The sequence below is a fragment of the Carya illinoinensis genome, chromosome 5, assembly GCF_018687715.1.
Source record: "Carya illinoinensis cultivar Pawnee chromosome 5, C.illinoinensisPawnee_v1, whole genome shotgun sequence".
Lineage (NCBI taxonomy): Eukaryota > Viridiplantae > Streptophyta > Magnoliopsida > Fagales > Juglandaceae > Carya > Carya illinoinensis.
The window spans coordinates 13,887,478-13,915,451 of NC_056756.1; the positions used below are offsets into that span (position 1 = coordinate 13,887,478).

At 36.7% G+C, this 27,974-nt stretch overlaps 3 protein-coding genes across 5 annotated transcripts; 1 reads left to right on the plus strand and 2 right to left on the minus strand.

The window, feature by feature from the left end:
* Positions 1-340: 340 nt before the first annotated feature.
* LOC122309431 (transcription factor BIM2-like) lies at positions 341-6,003 on the plus strand. The gene is made up of 8 exons (XM_043122918.1): positions 341-522; positions 664-834; positions 1,214-1,298; positions 2,356-2,425; positions 2,555-2,650; positions 3,372-3,784; positions 5,192-5,321; positions 5,685-6,003. The coding sequence occupies exons 2-8, from the start codon at positions 729-731 to the stop codon at positions 5,787-5,789; spliced, it is 1,005 nt and encodes a 334-aa protein (XP_042978852.1). The 5' UTR covers positions 341-522; positions 664-728; the 3' UTR covers positions 5,790-6,003.
* A 398-nt stretch (positions 6,004-6,401) lies between these two features.
* On the minus strand, positions 6,402-21,963 carry LOC122309430 (protease 2). Of its 2 annotated transcripts, XM_043122916.1 has the most exons (12): positions 21,518-21,963; positions 20,842-21,005; positions 20,093-20,315; positions 19,877-20,021; positions 19,570-19,776; positions 19,324-19,458; positions 12,565-12,693; positions 8,274-8,665; positions 7,856-8,072; positions 7,274-7,467; positions 6,828-7,167; positions 6,402-6,711 (listed from the first exon to the last, which is right to left on the minus strand). In XM_043122916.1, the coding sequence occupies exons 1-11, from the start codon at positions 21,898-21,900 to the stop codon at positions 6,975-6,977; spliced, it is 2,382 nt and encodes a 793-aa protein (XP_042978850.1). In that variant the 5' UTR covers positions 21,901-21,963; the 3' UTR covers positions 6,402-6,711; positions 6,828-6,974. The 2 variants fall into 2 exon arrangements, with proteins under 2 accessions (XP_042978850.1, XP_042978851.1); XM_043122917.1 differs by lacking the exon at positions 19,324-19,458.
* Positions 21,964-23,240: 1,277 nt separating this feature from the next.
* LOC122310943 lies at positions 23,241-27,867 on the minus strand. Of its 2 annotated transcripts, none has more exons than XM_043125222.1 (6): positions 27,354-27,867; positions 27,135-27,244; positions 26,102-26,199; positions 24,897-25,144; positions 23,986-24,038; positions 23,241-23,625 (listed from the first exon to the last, which is right to left on the minus strand). In XM_043125222.1, the coding sequence occupies exons 1-6, from the start codon at positions 27,733-27,735 to the stop codon at positions 23,593-23,595; spliced, it is 924 nt and encodes a 307-aa protein (XP_042981156.1). In that variant the 5' UTR covers positions 27,736-27,867; the 3' UTR covers positions 23,241-23,592. The 2 variants fall into 2 exon arrangements, with proteins under 2 accessions (XP_042981156.1, XP_042981158.1); XM_043125224.1 differs by having other exon boundaries at positions 24,897-25,102; positions 27,354-27,865.
* Between the last annotated feature and the right edge of the window lie 107 nt (positions 27,868-27,974).

Genomic DNA, 27,974 nt, shown 5'->3' on the forward strand with positions numbered 1-27,974 from the left:
AATGAATTAATACGGAATTTATATAAAAAAAATTAATTTTTTAATTATGAATCCTATTTTTTTTTAAAATAATTACACAATATTTATATATTTTACAATTATACATAACATTATTCACAAGTTTAATTTGATACAGATCAATTCACAAAGAAAGAAATTGGTACCAACTTTGTGAGTGTTCCATTTTTGACCTTTTGAACCTGTTTCTATAATTATAATATACACGTGGCATTACTCTTACTTTAATAACTAAAATACAAAAAACATGTGATTTTAATCCCAAAAAAAAAAATACAAAAGGCAAGTATAAAAAAAAGGGTAGAAGGGCTCGAGTTATAAGTGAGTCACGGGAAGCACGTGAACATACTTAACATCCATTCCTCCCGCAATGCGTCATGCTGACCTATATCAGGGAGCCGGAGGTGTAGCTTAACCGTTACCACCGCTGGCCGGAAAAATCCAGCGAATTAGAACAACCCACTCACGTCTCACTTTCAAATCTCCGATAGTCAATCCTTCGAAGTTAAACTCTTCTCCTATTACCTCACTTTCGGATCATGCTTATTCCAATTTCTATTTCTTCTTCCTTTACGTCATCGTTCACAACGCATCTGACGGGTTTATCTTATCCTTTTTTTTTTCCCCGTTTTGTGTATTTTTCAGAGTCAGAGAGAACATCTGAGCAGGGAAGAATTATTGTTTTTTCCTGTTTCTCGTAATAAAGAAGAATGAGAACAGGAAAGGGTAATCAGGAAGACGAGTACGAGGAAGAAGAGTTCAGCTCCAAGAAGGACGGAACTTCTTCCAATGATAAAGACAACACCAGCAACAGAGGTTTCTCTCACATCTAGACATCCCTTTTGTTTATTTTTTCGCCTTGATGTAGCATTTATTATGTTAGATCCAGTTCTGGGAGGTCCTTACAGTTTGTTTTGAAGCTAAGCATGGTGCAATATTTTCTGGGCTAAAGTTGATTTTGTGTGAGTGTGTGTCTAGGCGTTTCTCTCTTAAAACTCGGGTCGTAGGATTTTACTTTCCCGGAGGATGTTTGTTCTTAATTCTTTTGGAAAAGGATAATTTTTATATTTTCTTGCATTATTATTTTTGAGGCCTCAATCCTAATTTTTGGGAATGCTGGGCTTGGCTAATGGGTGCCTTTTTTTGGCCTTCGAATTTTGTAATCCTTATATTGGGATTTTGATTATGAAACTAGATGCTAAGGACAATGACAAGGCTACTGCGATACGATCAAAGCATTCAGTCACAGAGCAGAGAAGAAGGAGCAAAATCAACGAGAGGTATGCTTGACTGCTACCAAAAAGTTGTCCAGTAAGGTTTAATAACTGTAAATTTAAGGGCCATCTGTTATGATAACAGTTGCTATATATTTTTTGAATGTTAGGCCCTTTTGGCAGTAATGAAATTAGCTGCCTTACCCTCTTATGAAGTGTTTTTTGTGCATGTCTATGCCTGCATTGTGAATATCTAATATTAAAATGAGGCACACCATTGGAGTTTTTGTTGGGGGTAGTCTAGGACTGATAGTGGGCTGTCTGCTGTAGAATGATTGTAATACACAAACATCGTTTTTACATATCATAAGGCTTTATAGTTTTATGTAAGTTTGTTGTTGATGTCATTATCTTCATAATTACATGCTCTTTAATTTGTTTGAGATCTGAGTGAGAGAAATGGATTAAAAGACTATAAGTCTGTGACAGACTGTGCCTGCATGAAAGTCTGTCTTCTTGTTCATGGTGCCATATTTCATCAATTGTCAGTACCATGTCATAATCAGGTGACGGATGATGCCTTTTTTCATTTATCTTGTTCACTGGCAAGAACTGCAAAGAAAATGTAAGGCCTTTGACAACTCTCCAAACTATTGAAGCTTTTCTTGATCTCTTATAATCAAGATCGAATGCCTTTTCTTTAATCTCTAAGAAGACCCCATAATCTTTTGAAAGCTTGAATTGCTGTCCCTCTTCTTTGGCAAAACTTTTATGTTGTTCTATGAATGTTTGTCAATAAAATTGAAGGTTTTGAGCATGCGTTTCTATTTATATTCTTCTTAATCTATCTGAGTCAGGCCAGCTCAGATAGATCTTCGAACTCGCTTCGAATATTGTGGCTTGAGTTAGAGAAAAAGGAAGTACTACTTGCAAAGCTTGATTGAGTGAAAACTGTACATTGTTGTGGGGTGGCATCAGACCAACCATAGTTACATGCCAAAGTGGTCAAGTTTCAAGTTTTTATCCAATAGTTTTTGGGAATTCGAGGCTGGGTTTTTGAGAGATTTTGAGATGTTTGAACTGGTAGTATACATATATTTTACATGTTATTTTTGTCTTTCAGATTCCAGATATTGAGAGATCTTGTACCCCATAGTGATCAAAAGAGAGATACAGCATCGTTCCTATTGGAGGTACTTTTTAGTGAATGAGATATTACTCTTTTTTTTTGTCCCTCCAAGTGAATGAACTATTTTACTCAGTTGTTAAAATTAGTTGTTACTTATTGTGATTAAATAACTGAGATCAATACTCCCTTGCAGGTGATTGATTATGTTCAATATTTACAAGAAAAGTTACAAAAGTATGAGGGTTCTTGCCAAGGATGGAGTTCCGAGCCCACGAAGTTGATGCCGTGGGTAAATTCCTTACAGCTTTACTCTATGTTTATGTGTAACGTTGACCTTCATGCATGTATTTAGTTGAATTCTCACATGTTTGTGTCTTTGTACTTTTTGAAATGTGATTTATCTCTGCATTAATCAATTTTTTTTTCTAAGTATCTCTGCATTAGTCAAGTTAAAAGAAGCCTCTGGTATTGTGGCTGATATATGAAGCACCTTTAGTTGCATGGACTGTTTGATAAAGGATGATGTAATGCTCTGGTGAATAATAACCTTTTTCACTTTTGTTAAATATATGGTTTTCATTTTTTTAATATTTAAATCGTAAAATATATGTAATTTTTGTCTAGAAAATCATAACCCATATAGATTTGTTTTGAATTTTGGTCCCTTGTATAATAGCTATATCTGCCAAGATAACAACTCTCTCTCCGATGAACACACACACCCCACCCACCACCCACCCACCCACACCATGGTGAAATGAAAGCATCAAATCTGAAACTTTGTGTTCCAATTGATTTACCCCCGAGATATGCTGAATTTATCTGGCATTTATTACCTGATTTAAGTGGTGATTTGTTCCAGTTAATTAGTAGTTCTTCTTTTTCGTTACTGTTAATGGAAGTTTACTAGTGTCGAAGAGGAATTGGGGAATGCATTTGAATGGGAAGCTTATCTGCCTCTCAGATTTCTTATCACTGTTATAACTTGTTTGCTTGCCTGCTTGAAACAGAGAAATAGTCACTGGCGTGTTCAGAGTTTTGTTGGTCACCCGCAAACAATAAACAATGGCTCTAGTCTGGGATCAACATTTCCTGGGAAGTTTGATGAGAATAATGTCTCTATGACCCCAACTATGCTTACAAGCACACAGAAACCTACAGAATCTGATCCTAGCAGGGATATCACCTGCAAACCAATTGATCGGCAACCTGAGTTTGCCACCAAAGGATCAACTTTGCCCATGGCTCTGCAGGCAAACATGCCTCCTTCTGTCAGAGGTGATGGTGTGCTAGCCCTTCCTCTTCAGGGACCGGTTTCTGATGCACATTCAGCTGAGTTTCCCATGACCTGTGAAACACTGAACCAACAGGACCTGATAATTGAAGGAGGAACAATTAGCATCTCGAGTGTTTACTCTCATGGGTGGGTAATTTACAAACTTATGGAATTTATTGTTTAGTTTTTTCCCCTATAGCAATGAGTCTTCTTGACATTTTGGAATATTGGGCATGCCAGCTTTATATTTTGATGACGACTAGATATAGTCCTATAATGTTTGCTATTCTCTATTGAGTTATTGTACCCTTATGCTTGTCTCAGTTATGATGCATGACTTAGGTTCTAAGAAACTACAGTACAGTTCCATCAAGGCATATACCTTGTACATGGCTTTGCTAGCTCGTTAAACTTGGTTGTGAATTTTTTGAATAGGGAAAACTACCCCAGGAGACCTTTGAACAAAATAGTTAACTTTAGGCTTGCAGGGCTTGCAGTCCCATGCAGTATCCATATGGGGGGACTGTTCAACTGTGGAGATATGTCAACTTGATACGGAGGAAAGTCTTATCTGTTTTATTTAGCTACTCAGTTAAACCAATGAATCATACTGTAGCAACAGTAACAACCATTTGGCTGGACGCGCCTTTTCTAATTTTTCAATGGATTTACATCTTTCATCAATGGAAGTCAGCTATTTTCGTAAGGTTTCCCTTGGGGGAGATAGTTCCTTTAGCACTCTTTACTCAGGATATGAAGAAACTGATCACCCATTTCAAGTCTCAGTAATGTTTTAAAGGCTCATATATGTCACCTGTTTTGAAGTTGTATGGTCCGGTCAATATGTTTGGCTTGTTATGTGTTGAGTTGGTTTGGAGAAGTTTGTGACTTGAGTTTATAAATGTTGGGGTAATATTGAGTTGAATTGGATCCAAGAATCTGTTTTCTCGTTATGGTATATAAGTCAAAGATGGAACGTCGATAAATGTTTTCAGCCCCAATTTTCCATAGATGATGTTTCGGTTGTTTTTGTTGCATTGTTCTCGTATTATCAGATTTGCAATTAGGCTGTTTTGGCAATGCTTTGATCTTTCCTCATAAGTTATTCATTTCTAGATTTGAATGAAATCGTTGGAAGGCTTTGAATTGTGTCTTGTCTCCATTGCTGCTTCTTCATCCAATGATATCAGACTAAATGTATCAGATGAAATGTAGAAGTTTTTATACAGTCCATTTCTTATGTATCCAATCATTTCTTTGTTCTCTCTCTGAGTATTTTTGAAATCATCATAATTCTGTTCATTTCTGTTTGGAGATTCATAGACTGCTCTTAGTATTTGGCTAGGCATGGCTGACAGATTAGAGCTAAGATCCCGCTGGGCAAGCAAGAGTTTTTTTATTTATTATTTTTCCTATTTTAGAAATATTTTATGGCTTGCCTAACACATCATCTGGTTCTGATGGCATATGTTTACATCATTTTGCTCAAAGCCTTTTAATAGGTTTGGGTGCTAAAGTATAAGCGGATAATAGATTGGTTTTCCTGCTGGCCAGGCTGTTGAACGCTTTGACACAAGCACTGCAGAGTGCACGGGTGGATCTGTCACATGCCAGCATCTCAGTGCAGATTGATCTTGGGAAGCGAGCAAACAGGGGCATGACTTCTGGAATTTCCATTCCAAAGGTATGAATCAGGCAGTTAGTTTTTATCTGGAGAGTTGGTTAAGCAAGGGTTAATGGTTCAATGTCATCCCTTCCTCTCTTGATTGCCGGAATTACAGTATACAGACGGATACGCAGAATGGGCATGGACAAAGGCAAAATAAAATTAATATGTTTGCCTTTGTCCGTGCACATTCCATGCAGTTTGTCGATAAGATCTAGCATGACTCAACCAAAATTTCTAGAAGTCCATGCTTCTCGTGCAACTGGACTTGTTTTTTCTGTTCTCAGTGGCATTTTTCAAAGCCAAGTTTTGGCTGTCAAGATGTAACAGTTTGTTGTTACAAAGAACTGTCTGTAACGTAATCATTCTCTGATTTTCCAGGATCACGAGAACCCCCCTTCTAGCCATCAAGAAATGGCACATCTAAGAGATGCAGGCAGCAGCAGAGAGGACTCGGATCAAGCTCAGAAGCGGCTGAAGACATGAAATCAAATCAGCATGGGTATTCCATGAGTCTCCTAGGTTTTACTAGTTTATTTTCTACTGTTTTATGATATCTCCTGGCTATTGTATATACATGCTGTGTGTCTAGTTATGTTGGGCTTTAACACTATTTCATGGGACTTGTCCAGATTGTTCCATGAATTATAAACTTCTTCGGGACTGACTTCCTTCTATGAATCGATTCGAGTGATGCCAATCCCTTTACTCTCATTGTAACATAAACAATATAATGTGTCAAAATGGAGCCATCTGCTAGCTATTTTTCCAGTACATAGGTTGGTTGAAAACTAGTAAAGATTAGTGAGGTTGCTATGCATTCCATTCTTTCTGGAAGAAGAACAGGATATGGTGCAATACGATTACGAACGAAACCAGGAGCCATCAAGATTATTGGTAGGAATTAAAATATAAGCGTTTTATTTGAATAAATGATTCAATCCATAGAAGCAATTAATAAATAAGGTAAAATTTCACTCGGAGCTTGTTCGGATTTAGTATTTCATTTCATCTCATCATTATAATTTTTTCAAATTCTCTAACAAAATATAGTAAACAATTCAATTTTTTTTTTTAAATCCTTAAACAACAACAATATTATAAAATAATATTTTCACAATATTTCATTCAACTTTCTTCTAAAACCATCTTATCTTTTCTTTGAATCTAAACAATCCCTTAATCATGTAAGACAATGAAGGATGCAACCCTTCTACAAAATAAAATTGTGGAAAAAGGAGAGAGCCACTCACGACTTAATTAGTCATCTTCATCTTTTTCTAAGCAAAATTAATGATTTTCAAGTACCATTAGTCCCCACAAGGAATGCTCTTAATCATTTTGAACCATTTGAATTTCAAGATGAAAATTGAAGCGCAGTGCCAGTATGGATGAGGGGGTTCCAAACCTGAAATCAAAACAGAACAAAATTATTTAAACCTGCATAATACAAAGAAAGAGCAGAAAATAAAGGATAAAGAATTTAAAACCATACAAGTTAAAAAGCAAGGAGAAGACGTCTACCTTGTACAGAGGAAAGTCTTTTCGTTGTTCCCTCATCAGTATCCAAGAAGCCAGAATCTTGTTCACTCATATGGTGATATAAAGAACCTGAACTTTTGCATAATTTTCCAATTGAATTAGACGGCTTTTCCACAAAGCATGTCTTGTTTATTTAGCATTGGATAGAACTTTCATCAGGAAAGCATAATCGTAAGCCGTTTCCTCGCATTGACTATAGCGTCCACCTTCCCCAAAATGTCCTCCAGTCATATTAGTCTTCAGAATGACTGCACGAGAACAGTCAGAACATGTACTTTCTCGTACTTGAGCCACCCATTTTGCAGCTTCCCAAACTCCCACCCTGAGAATGAAAAATAACGAATGCATGCATAAAGAAGGGAGAAGATTTACGTACACACATAAGCATGCATATAATTATTGATAACAAAAAGCAGATATCAATTTGCCTCGAGTCATTAAATGATGCTGTAATGAGCATTGAAGGATAACAAGCGTCACGTGTAATGTTATCATAAGGAGAGTAACTCAAAATAGACTCAAATTGGGACTGAATCCGAGGATTCCCAAATTCTTCATAATCCAGTAAGGTGAGAGGCAAATTAGGATCCAACAATGTGTTGCATATATCAAGAAATGGAACCTGTAAGAAAATTTTACCAAACATCAGTACCAAAAATTTAACAAGAAGAAAAACTAATGATTCCAATGTACAAAATACCATGAATCACCAAAGCAACTATGTTAAAGAAATGCCTCATAATAACACAGCAACGGTTGCTTCTCACTTTCGCAGACAAATTAGCACAACAGATCATCAACTCATATGTTATTCAAAAACTAATTATTATTAAAAAACTAATATATATTATTCAAAAACTAATTAATTTAAACTTTGGAAGTTAGCATTCTTTACATCTTATTAATCTTACAGGGCATAAGAAACTAAAGAATAAAACTGACATAAAATAAAACAATTCACTGAGAACACTAACAAATGCATGGTAAAATATTTCGCTTAAATGTCTAACCTTCAAAATGGCAGCACAAAAGAGAGTTGGGTACATATTGATAGTCGCCCCTACAACTAAACATCCTGCACTGTATCCAACAGCACCAAGCCGATCTCTGTGAACGAAACCCTCATCAACCAAGTATTTGGCACATGATCCAAAGTCATACACAGAATTCTTTTTGTGTAAACCACTGCCAGACTTGTGCCAGGAAGAATCACCACCGCCACCACCCCTGCCCATAGAAAACTTCTTGCATCAAACAAATGCATGTAAAGAATCAGAAGCAATGTCACACACCTGATTTCAGCAAAGACAGCTATCGAGTGGCATCTCATGTGAAAAATATTCAATCTCACAATTTAAGTCTAAATAGCACTCAAACATATGCTGCTGCGATCAATGTGAAGTGGAAAAAACTTGATGCAGAACCAACCTCACATCAGCAAATGCCAACACCCAACCACGATCAAGTAAAATCATGTGGTCTGCACACCAGCTTTTTTCTAAAGTTTCCCCATATGCTCCATAGCCATGTAAAACTCCAGGAGACAGGCCCTTCTGCCAGGATTTTTGAGAGTACAGAATGGTCAGAGGAATCCTGACGCCATCACAGGAAACAACTTCCTTCCTTTCACAATGGTATATACTGGAAAAGTCTTTCCATCTTTGTGATTCAAAATTCTGGATATTTTCTTCATCCTTCTGTGAAAAAACTGTATCAAGCTTGTAAGCTGGTAAATTACCAGAAACATTTCTCACTTCATCTTGCTGCACAATCAAGTATAGATGTCTTGACACGTCGTAATCAACAATCACATCGGGCATCTGTGTATTCCAAAAGAAGGGATTTTACACGTCAAAAACAAGGAGCACATACTCATTCGCATATGCAACTGTAGAGTGTAGAGGACAGGTTGTAACCTTTGATTTCCTTTTTATTTCTATTTCCATCCCATCATTTTACTGAAGAAAATACACACATATACTATTTTCCCCCATTCCCATAATATATATATTGTTGAACCCAAGATTTCAAGTTTTGTGTAATTATATATTTACACATGGATTTTGATGATAACAAATGAATTCAAAGAATAAAGAAGTCTCAAGCTCAAGTTGTCTACACAATGGAGTCAAGCACATCAAGGAAACAAGTATGAGCAAGAAGGGAACAAGTTCACATTAAAATTATAGAGTAATGTTGTAAATCTCTTCAAAATTCGAAATTAGGATTAATGCTCAAAATTAATATTTTATCATAAAGCATTAAAATACATTTTCCACATGTGCATGAATATTTTTGAAAATTAAATTTGAAAATTTTGAAAGATGATTGATTGTCATCTTTTGCATGTGCATGCCTTGATTAAAGGGTTGAACTTTGAAAATATTAAAGATGATTGATTGTCATCTTTCACATGTGCATGTTTTATTTGAATATTTTCAAAAGTGATTGATGCTTTTTTAGACTTATACAAAAGGTAGATGATTTTGTTTGAAAAATTTGAAAAATAAAGTGTGCTCATTTTGTCATATGCAAAAAGTAAAAGATTAGGTTTGAATTTTTTGAAAAGGAAAGTGTGCTCATTTTGTCATATGCCAAAAGTAAAAGATTAGGTTTGATTTTTTTGAAAAAATGAATGATGTTGTCTTTGACATGTGAATCTTTTTAAATTTGAATATGAAGTCTCATATGCCTATAAATAGATCATTTGAGAGCTTCACATTCACAACACCAAGAGCATACAACATTCATTCAAAGCTTTCATTCTCTCTTCTCTAAGCATTGAGCCTTAATCCTTATTCATTTTGAGAGATATAGTTTGCGCTGTATTGTTCTTATTTCATTCATTGAGGAGTGTTTTCTGATAACCTACCCACTATCAGCTTTTGTATCAGAAAAAGGGTGTATATAACCCTTGTGCGTGTAGAAAGTATTCTACACGGGGAATAGTTGAATCACCACGTGTAAGGTGATTGCAAGTGTAGAGGGTGTTCTATACGGATCTTTTGTAGCGGTGTTGTTCAAAGGTGTAATAGGTTTCTATCTCCACCTGAAGGAGGTTGAATAGTGAATTTGGGAATCCTCAAGGGGTAGCTTGAGGCGAGGACGTAGGCAGTGGGGCCGAACCTCGTTAACATACTGAGTTTGCTTCTCTCTTACCCTTACTCTTTATATTTATTGTTATTTCATATTTTGTTTATATTTTATATTATATATTAATTTATAATTATTATTTTTTTTAATACAACTCAATTCACCCCCCCTCTTGTGTTAGTTATCTGGGCAACATATATAATGCCTAACCCAAAAGCATCAGCAAATTGTAGAATTGTCTAGTCCAAAAGCATCAGAAAGTGGTAGAATTATAAATCCACAAGGTTTCCTACTTAATTGACATACACTTATTTGGGTGTGGGGAAGAGTCATAGAATATTGAAGCAGACTATGTCAGATCCATTGAACTCCGACAGTTTACCAATCAAAGTTTTGTAAAGAAATTGTTGTTTATTCCGCAATTTAAATTGCAATTTAAACACAGCACAAAACAGTAGACAAAGATTTATAACCATAATCAAGCATCTGAAGAGGATTCTCAGCTCTCTTGTCGTCAAACTAGACCCGAAAAAGATAATTTCTACATATACAAATGGTGATCCAGAATGAAACCTACACTTACTGTTTAAGTGCTAGAACACAGAATTTTTTTTTTTTTTTTGATAGGTTGCTAGAACACAGAATTTCATCTGTAGCAGAGATGAAATTGACTAGATCAGAAAAAGAAAGTGATGTAGCAATCAGTATAAACCCATATTTACTTGAGGAAAGTGGGGGGTTATTTTCCCTGTCAACTCTTTTTACCTCTTTTTATTTTTTTATTTTATTTTATTTTATTTATTTTTTATTTTTTATTTTTTTGCGGGGTGAGATAATTATCCTTGTGTAACACCCCGCTCCCCTTGGTTAATAATAAAGTCACTTTTAAAAATTCTCGAGAGCTAGAGTGCTACCACTAAACCTTGACTTAAAACTATTTTCTTTTATTTTGAGGGAAGCGCCAATTACAAAGATTATTTATAATAAATAAAGTTGTTATGAATTAAAATACTAAAATCATAAATGAGAATGCATGGAAGTATTTATTAAATTTCTCAAAATCTATCTCATAAAAATCATGACTTAAAATCTCTGTACAGGATTTAGGCCATTGTCAAGCCTCCCTGGACTAAGTCCCGTCCTGCAACTCTACCTTCATAGATATTTTGATCTGGGGTGGTTTAAAAACATAAAAAACTTAAATAAGTCGATGATTCAATAAGAAACCCATTATAACATAAACATACTTAACATAAGGTTTTTCATAAAACATTTAATGCTGAGAACTTAAAATCATGTCTGATCATGCTGATGCTTATGCTATGCATATGATTGATTTATCTTAATTAACTAACTGATTTGATTTATTTGACTTATCTAGCTGGCCAACATACTTAACCTTGTGTGCAAGGTTAAGGTTGTGCACTAACTTCTCCTGCTGCAGCAAAGAAAGCCAACTTTGCAATACTCTAGCGTACTACGGTGGACCACACTTGAGTCCATGACTTGCACACCCACCCTGAAATTGTAGTGGTACCACACATCTGAATAGCCATCTGATTAACTATTCTGAACTTATCTTATACTTGATCTTATGAGAACTTACGTGTCTTATGCAGCGTGAGATGCATAATACATACATAACTATAATATGCAGAATGAAACATAATGAATGACGTGCTTGCAAATATCATGACATGCGTGGTACATAAACAATAACTTCGAAAGAACCGACTTTAAAATTATAATATATATAACTAGTTAACGTATGTTAATCCTAATTTATGATCAAACTACTTACTTTGTAGTGTTGCTTCCTAAAATTTCTGACACAAAAGCGATCATGGTGCTGAACTAGGAGTTCTATGGTTTTTTCTAAATAACGCGCGGAAGTGAAATATTTATAGAAATATTTGGGAGAGGGTGATGACCAGTTTGAGTTGAACTCGGTTAAAGAGTTTTAACATGAAGATGAATTGCAAAGTTATATCCCTATTGGAATAGAATGCCAACAAGTTCGAGTTCGAGTTTAAGTTTGACTCGGTCACAATCATTCAAGAAGAGAGTTTGAATTTAAAAACACGATCTATAGTTCATTCAATGAAGGATTCGTAGTGACTGAGATTGCGTAGGGGACTTCAATCAGTGATGATTTTAAATTGAAATAAATTTCTAATGGCCGATCTTTAAATTTTAAAAGGAGTCTAACTCATTCAATAAATAATAAATGAGATTTAACCTAGTTATTGAGCCTAATTAAAACTCCTAATTAACATTAATAATTTATCACTAGTGAGCTTATCCAATATGGCACATTAAATATAATTTAGGCCCAATAGAAATTATTAATATCTCGACCTTAGAATTATTGGGTTACACCTTATCATTCCTTGCAACATAATGAAGACCGAACTCTAAAAGGAAATTGTGTCCATGGCACATGATCACCCAAATGGCCAGGCACTGCCTGGAAGTACTATAAATATTCTACTAACCTTTCTATACAGTGAATCACTATATATATATATAGAGAGAGAGAGAGAGAGAGAGAGAGAGAGAGAGAGAGAGAGAGAGAGAGAGAGAGAGAGTATGATGATTTCATAACCATGCTTATTAGAAGTCATACCACTAGTGAAGAAACCACCACGCGATATACTGAGCTCATGAAGTCATGGTTTGAACCTGGAATTACACTGCATGGATTTGCAGGTAAAGGGAAATACCATGGATTAAGATTCCCAATCTCCAACTGTTCCTGCAAACCAATTCAAAGTGAATATAAAATGAGTAAAAATACTTTTGTATATGAAAGAAGCAAAAGATAGTTTTATTATTTTATGTATTTGTAAAAGAATTTACATGTTAAAATCGAACCAACCATGATACAATCTGAAACGGAAACTAGAAACACCGAGAGAAGGGAAAAGTCAAGCATTTGTATTGATCCAGTGTGCCGATGACAAGTATATTGACTACAATTACTAACACAGCTACAAGGATGCACATTTTACACTTTTTAATCCACTAAATATTCTTTGGTTCTTCCCTTATGTACCCCTATATATTGATAATGAGTGAGAGCACTAATTTATCATTAGCATGCACAGATCTGTATGACATATCTGTTGTTTTTATAACAAGAATATGATTATGATGTAATTTCGAATGGAATTTTGTAGTGGGATGTTAGTTTTACGAGAGCTGTTCAGGATTGGGAACTTGATGAGGTGTCTGATTTTTTCTGCTTCCTTTATTCCCTGTGGATTGGGGGCGATGAGAGGGATAAAATGTTTTGGAATCATACGGGCAGCAAAAAACTCTCTGTTTGGTCTTATTACAAGGTATTGACTGTTCAGCAGTGTATTTTTTTTCCTTGGAAGTGCATTTGGAGGTCTCATGTGCCTTCCACAGTTGCATTCTTGATTTGGACAGCTTCACTTGGAAATATTTTGACGATTGATAATTTGAGAAAGAGGGGCTTTGTTATTATGGAATGGTGTTTTATGTGTAAGAAGTATGGAGAATTGGTGGATCATTTACTTTTGCATTGTGAGGTGGCTAAGGCATTATGAGATGGAATTTTTAGTAGAGTTGGTCTGGTTTGGGTGATGCTGAGGACAGTAGTGGATTTGCTTGCATGTTGGATGGGGCTTCGTAGTTCTAAACAAGTAGTTGTGGCATGGAAGATGGTTCCTTTGTGCCTCGTGGTGTATTTGGTGGGAAAGGAACGAGCGATGCTTCAATGATAAGGAGCTCACCTTGGAGGAAGTTTGGGAAGTCTCTTTGTATTTACTTTATTACAATGTTTTTCTACCATAGGACTTGATGGAGCTTCTGCTCATGATTTTCTGTTTTCTTTTTCTTCTGCTTTGTAGAATGTAACTAGGTGTTTCTTTTGCATACTTCCTGTGTACATGGGGTTCGCCTATTACATTCATTCAATAAAATTCCTTTTTACTTTTAAATAAAAAAGAATATGATGTAAAACATATCGCATGGCTTGCTAAAATACTTATCATCAAAACAGTAGTGAAGGTATTAATAGTTCAGTGGCTATGTTGATCATCATTAGTAAATGCAGAAATTCCTGTTACTGACATAAGATTGCTCTGCATGATGAATTCTGCCCAGTTGGTGGAAAATCTAATTTTTTTCTCTAACATTTACAATTTCCTATCTTATTTTTTTTCCTTCTTTTTTTTCTCAGCTATCTGATATTTGTTTTGTTCTGCAACAAAGATTTCTACTTGAAGGTTTTTGGTAAAAATGGAACTAGACCTACATGAAAAGATGCAGTGTGAGATATAACAGTTTAGTAACATACTAATTCTTTATACGTTTCATCTTTCAAATTTACTCTCTCTCTCTCTCTCTCTCTCTCTCTCTCTCTCTCTCTCTCTCTCTCTCTCTCTCACACACACACACACACACACACATTCACACATTCAGGGAGATGTTGACTATAACAAAATAGCCTTCAAAAGTAGAGTATACAAGGCAAAACACAGATAAAATAATATCAATCTTTACTTTTCACATTTCTACTGGTGAAGTATAATGTAATAAAGATGTACTTGGGCCAAGTCATTTCAGGTGTTAAAGATGTAAAGGATGTTAAGGAAAGTCTGTTGGGCTATTGAGTAGCATAGGAGATGGATTGGGCTGCGGCCCAGTAAACATTTCAGAACAATGGATCAAAAAGTCTCCTAACAGGCAATGTTCTTCAAAGGGCCTGGGTAGTGTGGATGCCCAGTCCAAGGCTTTGGCAGCTCCTTCAATTGGTCAGAGTTCAAAGAGTGGGTCATCGATGGCGGGGGATTCTGCCGTGGGGGTTCTGGCGTCCAGTCTGTCATCGGAATCTCATTTCTCCTTCGAAAATCCCGATAATGGCGGATGGCTCGCCTAGCTCAAATGAGGCTCTGAGGGTTGGGTCTCTTGCACAGAAAGGGTCGACAATGGCAGTAGTTTCTTGCGAGGGTATCCCTGCGACGGCTAGAATTCCGGCGAAGGTAGGGAAGTCAGTCTCCTTTGTTTCTGAGGCTTCTAAGGAGGATTCTCTTCAAGTTAATCCTCAAGAGGATTCGATTCAGATCCTGGCTTCTTATTATCTTTGTCCTGAGGGTGCAGTGGAGATGGGAGAGGGTAAGGAAGTGGAGGAAGTCAAAGGTAATGAGCAGGCCTTTGAGTCTGTTGGGATCAGTGACATTGGTGATTCTTGTACACCACTATATTCTTCAGAGATGCAAATGGTTCTTGGTGGCGGGGATAGTTCTGAGAACTGTGTTTTTGAGAAGTTGGTTGAGACTGGTGAGGAATTGGTTCTTGAGCCATTGCATTCTATTCCTCCTGGAATAGAATGGGATTATAAAATTTCTGATAAGGAAGGTGGATGATTTAAAGGAGTGTATAGGAATTACGTGTGATGGTTATGAGGAGCAATTCCATGCTCTTCTTATAGCTATCGAGGCTAGGCAACCTGCTTTGGCTAAATCAGCTTCTAAAAAGGAAAGGGAACTGAAGCGATTGTCTTGTTCAATCGATTATAATGCAAGGGGAGGTAGTGCCTTTTGAGATAAAGGTAAGGGAAGGGCTTCCAACAGTTATTAATGAAACCAATGATATTATCATGGAATGTACGGGGTCTTAATGTTCTTAATAAACGGCTACGTGTGAAGAATTTGATCCATAAATGGAGGGGTGATGTGATTTGTTTCCAGGAAACCAAGTTAAAATCAGTTAACACATCTATTGTTAGGAGTTTGTGGAGCTGTCATTATGTGGGGTGGGTGGATTTAGTAGTGGAAGGGGCGTCAGGTGGAATCATTGTTATGTGGGATAGGAGGGTTGTGGAGTTGATAGATCATTATGTGGGAGATTTTATGGTGGCGTGTCATTTTAAGAATGTAGATTATGGTGTGGAATGGGCATTTGCTGGCGTATATGGCCCTAATTTGGAGATTTTCAGGAGAGCGTTATGGGATGAAATGGCAGGTGTTTGTTGTTGTTGGGATCTCCCTTGGTGTTCTGGTGGGGATTTCAATGTTAAAAGGTTCCCTAGTGAAAGAGTGGGGGATTCTCATTTGACTAATTCGATAATGATTTCTCTGATCTGATTTTCGAGTTAGAATTAATTGATTTACCAATGGTTGGAGGGGATTTTACATGGTCCAATGGAAGGTCTTGGTCTAGGCTGGACAGATTTCTGGTTTCGACTTCTTGGGAGAGTTGTTTTCCAGATTTGGATCAGAAAAGGCTTCCAAGATTATATTCTGATCACTCTCCTATTTTGCTGGATTGTGGGGGTCTTAGTGGAGGCAGCAGGTATTTTAAATTTGAAAACATGTGGTTGGAGGATGAGAGTTTTGTGGAAAGGGTGAGGCAGTGGTGGTCTTCATATTTGTTTGAAGGCGCTCCGAGTTTTGTTTTGGCCGGTAAACTTAAAGCCCTTAAACAAGATCTGAAAAAATGGAATGTTGAGGAGTTTGGGATCATTGAAAAGAATAAAAAGCTTTTGTTACTTCAGCTGCAATGTATGGAGGAAAAGGAGTTGTTGGGGATTATTTCAGGAGAGGAGTTGGAGAGGAAAAAAGAGGTGGTAGCTGAACTTAAAAAGTTATCTTTAATAGAGGAAATTTCATGGAGGCAGAAATCTAGGGTTCTTTGGCTGAAGGAAGGTGACAAGTGCACATAATTTTTTCACCAAATGGCAAATTTGCACAGAAGGAACAATGTTATTGAAGTTATTCAAGATGGTGAAAACATGCTTTCGGATCAAGAGACAATCAAGGAACATGCTGTAATTTTTATGAGAAGTTGTTCAAGGAAGACTACTCATGGAGACCTAAGTTAGATGGATTATCTTTTGATGTAATCAACCCTGAAAGTGCAGCATGGATGGAGTTTTTGAAGAAGATGAAGTATTAGATGTTGTTAAAGGAATGGCTAAAGACAAGGCTTCAGGCCTGGATGGGTTTTCTATGGCTTTCTTTCAAGCTTGTTGGAACATTGTAAAGGAAGACATCATGAAGGTATTTCGGGAATTTCATGCTTTTCTGAAGTTTGAAAAAAGTATCAATGCTACTACTTTATAGCCTTGATTCCTAAAAAGGTGGGGGCAGTTCATATGCGGGATTTTAGGCCAATTAGTTTGGTTAATGGGGTCTACAAGATCATTTCTAAGGTGCTGGCCAATCGGATGAGTGTTATTATGGGAAAAATTATATTGAAGTCTCAAAATGCTTTCATGAGAGGTAGACAAATTCTAGATTTTGTTTTAACAGCAAATGAATGTTTGGATTACAGAATTCTGTAATTAAAATGGGCGAATATGGAGTCCTGGTTAAATTGGACATGGAGAAGGCTTTTGATCATGTTTGTTGGGATTTTTTATTGTATCTCCTTGGCCGTTATGGTTTTGGTGAGAGGTAGCGCATGTGGATAAAGCATTGTATTTCTACTCCAAGATTCTCTATTTTCGTGAATGGTAACCCGGCTGGTTTCTTTAATAGTTCTCATGGTTTGAGGCAAGGAGGCCCGATTTCTCCTATTCTCTTTATTCTTGTAATGGATGCTTTGAGTAGAATGATTGAAGCGGCGGTGGGAGGAAGTTTTTTGTCAGGTTTAAAAGTGGGCCGTGATATTCAGAATTGTGTGATTGTTTCACATCTTCTTTTTGTTGACGACACTTTGTTTTTCAGTGAAGTCAATCCAGGTCGACTTCAGTCTTTAAGAGTTCTCTTGTTATGTTTTGAAGCTGTGTTGGGGGTTAAGAATGAACTTATCTAAATCTGAAATTGTTCCAGTGGGCTCTGCTCCTCATATTGCTGATCTGGCTAATATTCTGGAGTGTAAAATATTGTCACTGCCTATGTCATATCTTGTCTTCCTCTAGGTGCAAAGCATAAATCAGTTTCGATTTGGGAGGGTGTGATTGAGAACATTGAGAGAAGATTAGCCAGCTGGAAAAAAATATATTTGTCTAAAGGGGGCAGAATTACATTAATCAAGAGTATGTTGAGCAATCTTCCAACTTATTTCCTTTCTCTCTTCCCTTTACCGGCTGGGGTCTCATTGAAAATTGAAAAGATTTATAGGAATTTCTTGTGGGGAGGTAAAGGGGCGGAAAAGAAATTTCATTTGATGAGATGGGATAAGGTATGTCAACTGATTTCATATGGTGGTTTGGGAGTGCGTAACTTGAGGCTGTTTAATAAAGTCCTTTGTGCGAAATGGTTATGGAGATATCACTTAGAACGAGATGCTTTATGGCAAAATGTGCTAGATGCTAAATATGGGGGTATGAGGGGTAGTTGGTGTACAAATGAAGTAAAAGGTGCTCATGGGTTGGGATTATGGAAGTCTATTCGTATGGGGTGGGGGGAGTTTGTTAAACATGTCAAATTTAAGGTGGGGGATGGATCAAGAATTCAATTTTTGTATGACCATTGGTGTGGAGAGTTAACCCTCAAGAATGAATTTCCTTTTCTGTTTACGATTGCAAGGCAAAAAGATGCAACAGTGGCAGATTGTCTCTCTTTTTTGAACAATAGCATGCAATGGACTGTTGACTTTGTGAGAAATGCTAATGACTGAGAAGTTACTGCATTTTCAGACCTTCTCTGTAGATTATATGGGATGAAGTTAGTCCAAGGCAGTGTTGACAGTTTGATGCGGATTCCCGAGAGAAATTTCAGATTTTCTGTTCATTCCTATTATAATGTCTTAACTAGTCGTGGTGTAAGTCATTACCCCTGGAAAAGTATTTGGAAAGTCAAAGTGCCGAATAAGATTGCTTTCTTCGGTTGGCTTGTTTCTCATGACAAAATTCTGACAACTGAAAATTTAAGAAAATGTGGTCTTTGCATTGTTGATTGCTGTTTTATGTGTAAGAAAGGCGGTGAATCAGTTAATCACTTGTTTATACACTGTGAGGTGGCCTTTAAGCTTGTGGAATGATATTTTTGGAAGGACGGGTATTTCTTGGGTGATGCCAAAGAATGTGGTGAATTTACTAGCTAGCTGGAAGCATGCTGGGCAGGGTCTTCCTTTCACTTCCATTTGGAGAATGATCCCTTTGTGTTTGATGTGGTGTCTTTGGCTTGAAAGGAACGGTAGATGTTTTGAAGATAAAAAACGATCGATGGAAGATATTAGGGGTTTTTTTCTTAAAACTCTTCTTTGGGCTAAGGCTTTTTTATTGAATAGTGATGAAATGTTGGAGCTTTTCTAGTTTTTCCTTTCTTCTTAGCCACTGTAAGTAGGTAGTTCCTCTTGTATACTTCCTGTGTACTTGGGCTTTGCCTATTTATGGTAATAAAAGTCTTATTAGCTATAAAAAATAAATTAAAAAAAAAAGTATAATGTAATAAAGAAGAAATATATATACCTTATAACCAACATTAATAGGTAAATTGATGGAACAAAATGTAGGAGAACCCTTCTTATTGATAGAAAGCACCAAATGTCCATTAAAAACGTCCATATCCTGTATGCTAATATCTTTACCTGGAACTATGACATTCTAAAAGGAAAAAATTAAGTACGTCAAAGATGGTGGAGGTAGACAGATACTATATAGAGGCAATTGAACAGTAAATTAGAAAATATAGATATCATGGTCAGTAAACCTCACCTGCCAATTTGCTAACTGTATATCTTCAACTCGGCTTGTTGCCAGGTAATAGTTTCCATCAGAAAAGTCCTTATTCTCATTCAAAGGAGCATTTGTAAGAACATAGAATAAACCATAGTGATGTTCCACAAAATACTGTACACCATGAACACGCTCACGAATTCTGCACAAACCATCTAGCGGGTTTGCAGCATCTATTAAATAAATCTGTCATAAATAAAACAAGACATGAGTCTCATCATATGAGAATAATCTCGATTTAGATGCTCAAAAAGGAAAACAAAAAATTAAGTATGCAATTTCCTTCCTCGGATGAAGTCCTTGAGTTTGAATTCACAGTTATGAACTTGCCATCTTTTGTGCTTGTTATGTCCACACAATAGCTGGAATCACTTTCTGTAAATACTGGGACATCTTCCATATCATGAAATCCTAGTCTTCTGCAGAGAACCCTGACAAAAAAGAAAAAGGTGAGAAACTATCATGACCCCCAAGAAAAAAGGATCCAAGATAGTCACCTTGCCTGTAAGGTCGTTGATTATCATCTGATACCGTATAAAACAGAGTATTTCCATCTTGAGCCCATGCCAAGCTGACAACCCCATCAACTGCTAATTTTGAAATAAGGCATCCACTTCTAAGGTCCTTAATTTGAAGCATGAATCGTTCATGGCCAGTAATATCAAGCGTGTATGCAAGAAAATTGTGGTCTGGGGAAATTCGACATGTACCCACATGCACATAACCTGCAATGTTTAACACCAATATAATTTACATTTTAGTTTTTTTTTTTTTTGAAAAAGGAACACATACATGCACACATAATATACTAATCGAATGCAATCTATAACAAAATCAATTTAGATGAAATGTGTGTTCCAAATAATAGTAGTGCACGGTCCAAGGTATGATTTTCACCAGTCACGACCCCATTCCCTGTGCTAGATTTATATGGACGTGTGATTCTAACAAAATGCAAGTCTCTACATTCTTTTATTTTCAATAGAGCAAAGGAATCTGGGATGAAACATTAATCATGTCATCTGCCTTAACACAAACAGATTAAATGAACCATGCCTGTGGGGCTAAGCGACTGAAAGGCATATCTGAAAGCTTGAATAACTCTAGCTAGAACGTTAAGACTAATATTAGTACATTTTTTTTCATAAGTAGACTACAAAATATAAGTACATGAAAAGGAAGCCGATTTCCAAATATCCATGAGAAAGAAAATGTTAGTGCTCTTCTCACTAAGAGTTAAGAGAAGCTTGCCATATTGTTCTGCAATTTGATTCCAGTCTAACAAACATTCCTCGCTTTCAAATGCTCTTCGTGCATAGTGAAGAAAAGTATTCACCCAGCCACGTCTCTCAGTATCTAACTTCCTACAAAGAACCGGGTATTCCTTTCCCTCTGGAATGTATTGGTAATACAACCTGCTCAAATGCAAATTGAAAAAAAAAAAAAAAGCAAAGAAGCCAAAGAATAGTCACTATATTGAAGCAGAAATATAGAAAACCTAACTGCATCTTATCTAAAGCGGCATTAATCTATCATCTTCATTAGTCTCGCATTCTCCTTATGGAGCTCAATGGGAATGCAAGTCCTAATTGCTCAAATGCTGAAATTATGATTTTATTTTTTATTTTTGGGAAGAGGGGGGAGGGTATAAGAAGCTAGTTATCATAGGTTGGAAGGACGCGACGTTTATTTAATGCTTTTTGATACCCATGCGCTAGGAACTCGACCATGACAATCCAAAGTTTTTAATTCTCTACACCATGAAGCATCAATAACCATCCCCACCAGTCAAAATAATACATACATATTACCAGTCATCACAAAAACAAACACTGGCGCACGCACTCAAACACAAAATTCGCAAAAAGAAATAAAGTGACAGAACTTCTCCAAAAAAACGAAATGGGTTGGTGGAAAATGAACAAACCAGGGTCCCCAGCGCTCAGGAGGAGTGGAAATGGTAGTGGGCATTCTGCTTGTCATCTCACAGAACAGTTTGCGTTGCAGATGGTGGGTGTCAGCCATGAAAGATTCAGCGTAAGAGTTTTCTCGGCTGAGGTATTCGGAAAGATCATGATCGTTGGTGTCGGACATCCAATGATAAGGATCCTGCCATGTCCTCCCATGAGCCGTTACTGTGAATGGGACTTTCTTTGGAACTGGGGGGGCATCGGGGGGTGACGAGAACGGGTGGCCCCTGCAAAGCGAGGAGAAGAGGGAGGAGGATATGTTGGGGATTAAGGACACACATAGAGGAAAGGTGTAGGCTTTGATCGAGCACTTGGGGTTTAGGAGGGAGGCAAGAGCCATAGACGTCGGAGGATGGAGAATCTAATTGGTGTTGGGTTGTTTGGGGGGGGGGGGGATGTGAAGTGGTGCATTTAGACCTTTCGTATTTCATTCTCTTTTCTTTTTGGTGTGGGGATGTTTTATTTCGATTTTCTAAAATCTCTCTTTGATTTGTAAATTCAAATATAATTCTCTAATTTGCTTTAATTATAACTATTTTTTTAATATCAAATAAAAAACAATATTATTCTTCATCTTAAATTGATTATATCAAGTCACATAAATTGACGTATTTTGTGATTTTCTTTTAAAACCATTCTCATGAAAAATAGCATTATCCAACAGAAATAGATTAATCTTGTTGAGAAATTCCTGGTCATACGCCATACTAATGAACATCCTCCTATTGACTAAACATGCTACCAAATGAGTCTTTAAATAAGTGAAAAATCCATCATTTTTCTACTAACAAATATATATTTTTATGTGTTTTTACCCTTTTTATTTGAGACTTTAATCAAGCAAATAAAGGACAGTGAAGGCAGTATGAAAATCCATTTCTTGGCATATCGATGGCATAAACTCCAAAGTTTCCCTCCCTCTTCCACCTGAATAAAAAGTAAAAACGGAGGGATACCGAATAGACTTCTTAGGGATCGGGTTGAAAGGGTGCTCTTAATGTCAAAAATCACACCAAATAGGCAAAAAGTCATTCCCAACCGGTTATAATGATCTGAGCCTCGATCAATATAATCCGTAACCCTTAGTGTGATCTGGTACTAGTTGTTCAATATAAAGCCTACATCTACACGGTTTTTGGAAATAGAATATCCACCATAATAAACTTATTTACAATCCCTCATCATCTCTCATGTTTTATTGTACAATAGAGATCTCAAATATATTTGCTAGAAAATATATTCTTACTAAAGCCCCTTTTGGAAGATTGAAAAAACTGAAAAAGTCCCCCTCAAAGAAGTCAAAAAAATCCCCTTAAACGGTTTAATCGTTTTCTTTTATCTATCTTCTCTTTTTGCATGCCCCTCTTTCTGCGTTCCCTTAGGGAATGATAAGAATTGACCGTCTTTTCTTTACGTGTCTGACATCCTCTCCTCTCTCCACTTTTTTTTTTCTCGTCTCTTTCTCCTAACACCCTTTTCTCCCTTGTCCCCTCACTGTCTCTCATTCTTCTCTCTTCCTTTGTTTTTTAGTAATGTGATCTCCCCCTTAGACTGTGCTCTTCTAGGCCTGATATATTTTACCATTCCAGGTGCCAAACAAGGTGATAGCATAACACAATCTCAGTAAAGCAGCCAAGAGCTGACTGTTCCAGCTGATATGCTCATAAAAACCAAATACACTAACATTTAACTGGATTTTAACATTATATGAACCATATATGAATCAACGGAATTAAATAATCTGTACAAGGCAAGTAAAGGTCCAGCGTCCCCAAATTTTTGCACTAGCTTGCCACCATCTAGATTGCACTAAAACAAATAAGTGAACAGAGATAACTTGTAATTCAAATTTGCCCAACCATATAGCCACTGCACCTCCCAAGAAGTCGCAACATCAAATTTGACATTTAGCACCTACTGCTCATCCTCAATTCCTTTCCCTTCACCGCGTTATTATTAGTTACAGAAAAACTCTTGCCACTTACTGCATATTTCCCCTGCAACTGGCAGTGCTCTAACCTTTTGCAATTGCCTATTTCTTCACAAGGTTCTCATCTTCAACGTCCTGTAAATTGCCCATTAGATTTCAAATAACTTTCCAACAAATCCAAGGTAACAATCATTTGGTGCAGCTAAATAGTCAATGGTTATTTGGCAATTAAGTTCTTCTATCTCAGTTTTGGCTGTCATATTAAGTAGGAAGCTTTTCTTTTTCCTTTTTCTATATTTGAAAGAATTGAAATCCAAAGTGAAGCACAAGGTGCCAAAGGCTTATGGCCTGATTGGCATAACCCCCAGCCTCCAAAATGAAGGTCTAGAGTTCGAAACCTTCCTCCCCCAAATGTATCAAACCAAGGTGAAGCACAAGGCAATAAATTAAAAAATGTAATAGAGAAAAGAGAATCAAGAAAGAAGTAAAATTTACCGAATTTCCAATCTTGTCAAAATCATCATCGAAGCTCCCTTCCTCACCCTCATCTAAAAGACCATGCAAGATAATCAACAAACTGAAGGTAAAGGGCATGAAAGAAACATTAAAGATGATGAACAGATTATCTGCCAGTCTAGTTCATGGTTGCTTCTAAATTAATCAGGAGCTGCGAGTACCATATACTTGATGTCCTTTTAATTTAACAGGGTTTTTACTTATAAACAAAGCAGAGTTTCAATATACACCAAATTGTTCACAAGTTCAATAACATTAGATTGTGTATTCATGTAAACAAAGTCCACGATTTCACTACGAATATATTAGACATAGGTCAAAACTAGCCATGCTTCAAAGCCAAGCACCTCAGCAATCAAAGTGAAAAGTAACATGGAGTTCTAGGTGTCAACAACAGAATCAGCTCATAGTATTTTATTTTAATTTTTTAAATGTGTGCAACTATTTTACCAAGCATTTAAAAAATTAAGGAACCGAACTTCAACAAATGAACTCACCTACCCAACGCCAATGTGATCATAGTTCTGTCTTTCTATTATGCTAGCTCGTTGTTTCTTGAAATGATGGACGAAATTGAGAAAAAAGAACTGGAAGACCTATTCCACCATTCTGGTTTTTTTTCTTTTACAATCATACCACTATGGTGATTGATCAGGTGGAGGAACATAAACTACAAGTAAATCCAGCATGCCAAGCTCCAGAGAGTGGTACGCCAATGTGCCAAAATGCACATTCAGAAGACATAGAATTTAGCTAGCTTGATGGTCCAACGACCAGTTGTTTAAAATATTGCATATTCTAAACCAAGAAATAAATGGAGGAAGGGATATATTAATTTGGAACAAGGCTTTGAATACAAGAATATAGCAACTGTCAACAATGGAACATACCCGGACCCCCATCACTGTCTTCAAGATCTCCCAGAAGAAACGTGTCCAAGTCCTGCTCAGTTGATGATGACTTGGAAGTTTTACCCTTAGAGGAGTTCTCAATCCCTTCTGCTTTCTCTTTTTCTTCAGAAGTTTTCTTTAACTTATCATCTTTAACATCCTCTGCTGCTTTGAGCTTCAACTCCTCCATGTATTGCTTCTCATACCTGATAGTTTGTAAGCATTGAGTGAAAGTATGTGCTGTTTTCCTTTTGTAAGTTGCATCAAGAGAAAGTATCAAGTTATATCACAATTACAAATAAAAGAACAAAAAACGAAAAAAAACAAAAGAGAAACATCCATGCCTCAGTTTTCCCACTCCAGGAATGAAGAGTTTATGAGAAAATAAATTATTAAAAATTACTTTACACAAATTACCCAAACAGGGTATCTTCACATCAAAACCAAAGTGGCTGAGTCCTGATGGGATTTTAGTGGCGCAAGAATAATCACAAGAAATAGAGAGTAGATTGACTAATGTTGAAAAATTGTGATTTTGTCAAATAAACATTGATTTTTTTTTTAAAGTACATAAAAATTAACATTTTAAAATTTATACTATGGATAACAGATTCGTGTGGAACGTCTAAAAGCAGCATACTAGACCATGGTACTCTTGTCAATTCCTCAATACTATCACATATAGATTCTATCATCAGTATGCCTTCTGAATCTTATGCACACATAAACATCATTGTTCAGGAGCTTAAAGTGTAAAAACTCCTCTTGCTTATATAGTGTTTTAAGTTCTTGTGATACAGATGTCGTGTTCAATATGAAACTCTTGATGTAACTCAAACATGAAAATTGAGGTATAAGTTGCTAAGGAAGCAAATATATAGTAGGTTATCAAAGTTCTTTAATTATTCCAGAAGTGTTAAAAACAGCAGCTGGATTTTGGCAGAAGCGTCCAAAGTAGAATTCCATTGTACTTTGATCTATTCCACGCTAGTATGAAAATTTTTCTTAATTGAAAAAATGATTCTCTTTCCATATCTCATGTAACATTGAAAACTTTTCCGCGGGTTAACATTATATCTCAGCACCCACAGTAATATTAACAAATTTATAACAAATATGGGATCTCAACAGAGCCCAATGCAGCATGTACAATCTCACAAGAGTCCATAAAAAAAGTACTTTCACTCAAATAAGCTGCTACTTACGGAGCCACATGGCTGCTCACAAGTGTGAAATATATTCTCCAGAATCTTCTTTCTCTCATAACACGGGGGCATAATTCATACCTTAATCTTGAAATTTCCTGTAAAAGAAAATTTATTACAACAGCTCTACAAGTTCTGCTTCTACAATACATACTACATGGCATCTCCTAGTCAGCAGAAAACTCAGTGCTAAACTTTCGGACAGCAGATCTCTTCCGAAAAAACCATTCAAAGTAACAGACATCTGTCTCAATACAATTTTAGCATTTATTTGGAGAACTAAAACTTCGAGTCAAAGGACAACAAAAAGAAAAGTAACAATGTGATACCAAGAAATCCATGATTTCATGAGCAAATATCTGATGGATGTCTGCTTCATCTTAGATTAACATAATGACGTTTTATTTTTACTTTTAATGAAGATTTTATCCACAGGCGCCAACAATGTTATATCAAAGTAATTGTCACAAAATAAGATTTGCCTCCGCTCACGCTAGGCATCTCTGGGCATTGAGCCTCAGATATAAGGACAGGTTCATGGATTTTCTCCTTCCAAACAGAGGGACAAGTTCTAACGCGAACAGCATACATGATAATGACCCATTGACCATCTAAAAGCATTACGGAGAGCGTAGAGAAAGAGTAACAGATTCCTCGTATTCTTTTCCAGAGACATATAACGTGCATGCCCGTCACATACAATTTAATTAACATTCTTACATATGTTTACCATAAACAATCAAAATGGAATTCAAACAAAGAAAACCGAAAAAAAAAGTATGAAGTGCCAAACTAATAACGCAAAATTTGAGTTAAGCAATGAAAAACGTTAGAAAGTGGTTAAAATAGTGTCCCCGTATTCTTTGCCAAGTATCAGCATCCCACAACAACTCAGATCAGTATCGAAAATCCACAGAAGAAAATTCGCAACGAAATGTCTTCTCAAATTAGAAGTACTTGGAAACCCAAAAGCCAATTGTCAATCTGAAAACCAAGAACAAATAAACACGCAATTCTCGACCATATAATTCACCTTGACAGTGGTGAGAACCACAGTGGCATGCTTCTCCTGCCACTCCGACAGATCTTTCCTCACATTCGAAGCTGTCGTAGCCACATCAGACGCCTCTGCTTCTTCAGCATCTTCAACACCAAATCCAACCAATTCATCGATAACGAAATGAAACCCCCCAGACAAAATCCAAACGAAAAGAAAGAAAAGCACAAAATCAAAATGGAATTCCCGGATTACCTTGCATTGGGAAATTCCGGAATGTAATAGCGGTGAGTCCTTTAACGAACTCACGTAGATCGTCGGTGACCCCGAACTTTTGTAGCTCCGACTGGGAGTCCGCGGCGGGGGCTGATGAACTGGCGACAGAGAGCGACGAGAGCTGAGGGGGGATGATGTCGGGTAGGGAGAGTGAGATGGATTTGATCTGGATCTGATCGGCCTGCTTGAGCGCGGCAGTCTTGATCTGATCGGCCTTCTTCGAGGCCTCGGCAGCGAGCTCCTTGGATTTCTTGGCGGTCTCGGAGACCAGGTCGGAGATGGAGACCGAGTTGGTGATAGTCTGGGATCTCTTCGCCGCTTCTTCTGCGAAGATCTTGGCTCTCTTCCATATGTCTTCCATAGCTCTCCTCCGCCTGAGACTGTCTGAATCTCCTTGATTCTTTACTTCTGAATCGTTGAATTCTGCAGATTAATGGAAAGCGGCTCTTCGACGACAGCGTTTTGCGTCGTCGTAGAGAAAACGTTTTGTTTGGTCTTCGCCGTGTGTAAGTGATGCTTTAAAAAGGTAATCTTACGTACATTATTTTTGTATTTTTTTATATATTTCATTGAAATAATTATTTAAATTAATTTTTTTAA

Coding starts and splice junctions, on each gene's coding strand:
- LOC122309431 (XM_043122918.1), top strand. CDS start 729: ATGAGAACAGGAAAGGGTAATCAGGAAGACGAGTACGAGGAAGAAGAG. Junction 2,426..2,554: donor CAGCATCGTTCCTATTGGAG/GTACTTTTTAGT, acceptor ACTCCCTTGCAG/GTGATTGATTATGTTCAATA. Junction 2,651..3,371: donor CCACGAAGTTGATGCCGTGG/GTAAATTCCTTA, acceptor TGCTTGAAACAG/AGAAATAGTCACTGGCGTGT.
- LOC122309430 (XM_043122916.1), bottom strand. CDS start 21,900: ATGGCTCTTGCCTCCCTCCTAAACCCCAAGTGCTCGATCAAAGCCTAC. Junction 19,459..19,569: donor TACAGTTAGCAAATTGGCAG/GTGAGGTTTACT, acceptor TTTTCCTTTTAG/AATGTCATAGTTCCAGGTAA. Junction 8,666..12,564: donor TGGTGGTTTCTTCACTAGTG/GTATGACTTCTA, acceptor TGGAATACACAG/ATGCCCGATGTGATTGTTGA.
- LOC122310943 (XM_043125222.1), bottom strand. CDS start 27,735: ATGGAAGACATATGGAAGAGAGCCAAGATCTTCGCAGAAGAAGCGGCG. Junction 27,245..27,353: donor CCGGAATTTCCCAATGCAAG/GTAATCCGGGAA, acceptor TTGGTGTTGAAG/ATGCTGAAGAAGCAGAGGCG. Junction 25,145..26,101: donor GTGAGCAGCCATGTGGCTCC/GTAAGTAGCAGC, acceptor AACTTACAAAAG/GAAAACAGCACATACTTTCA.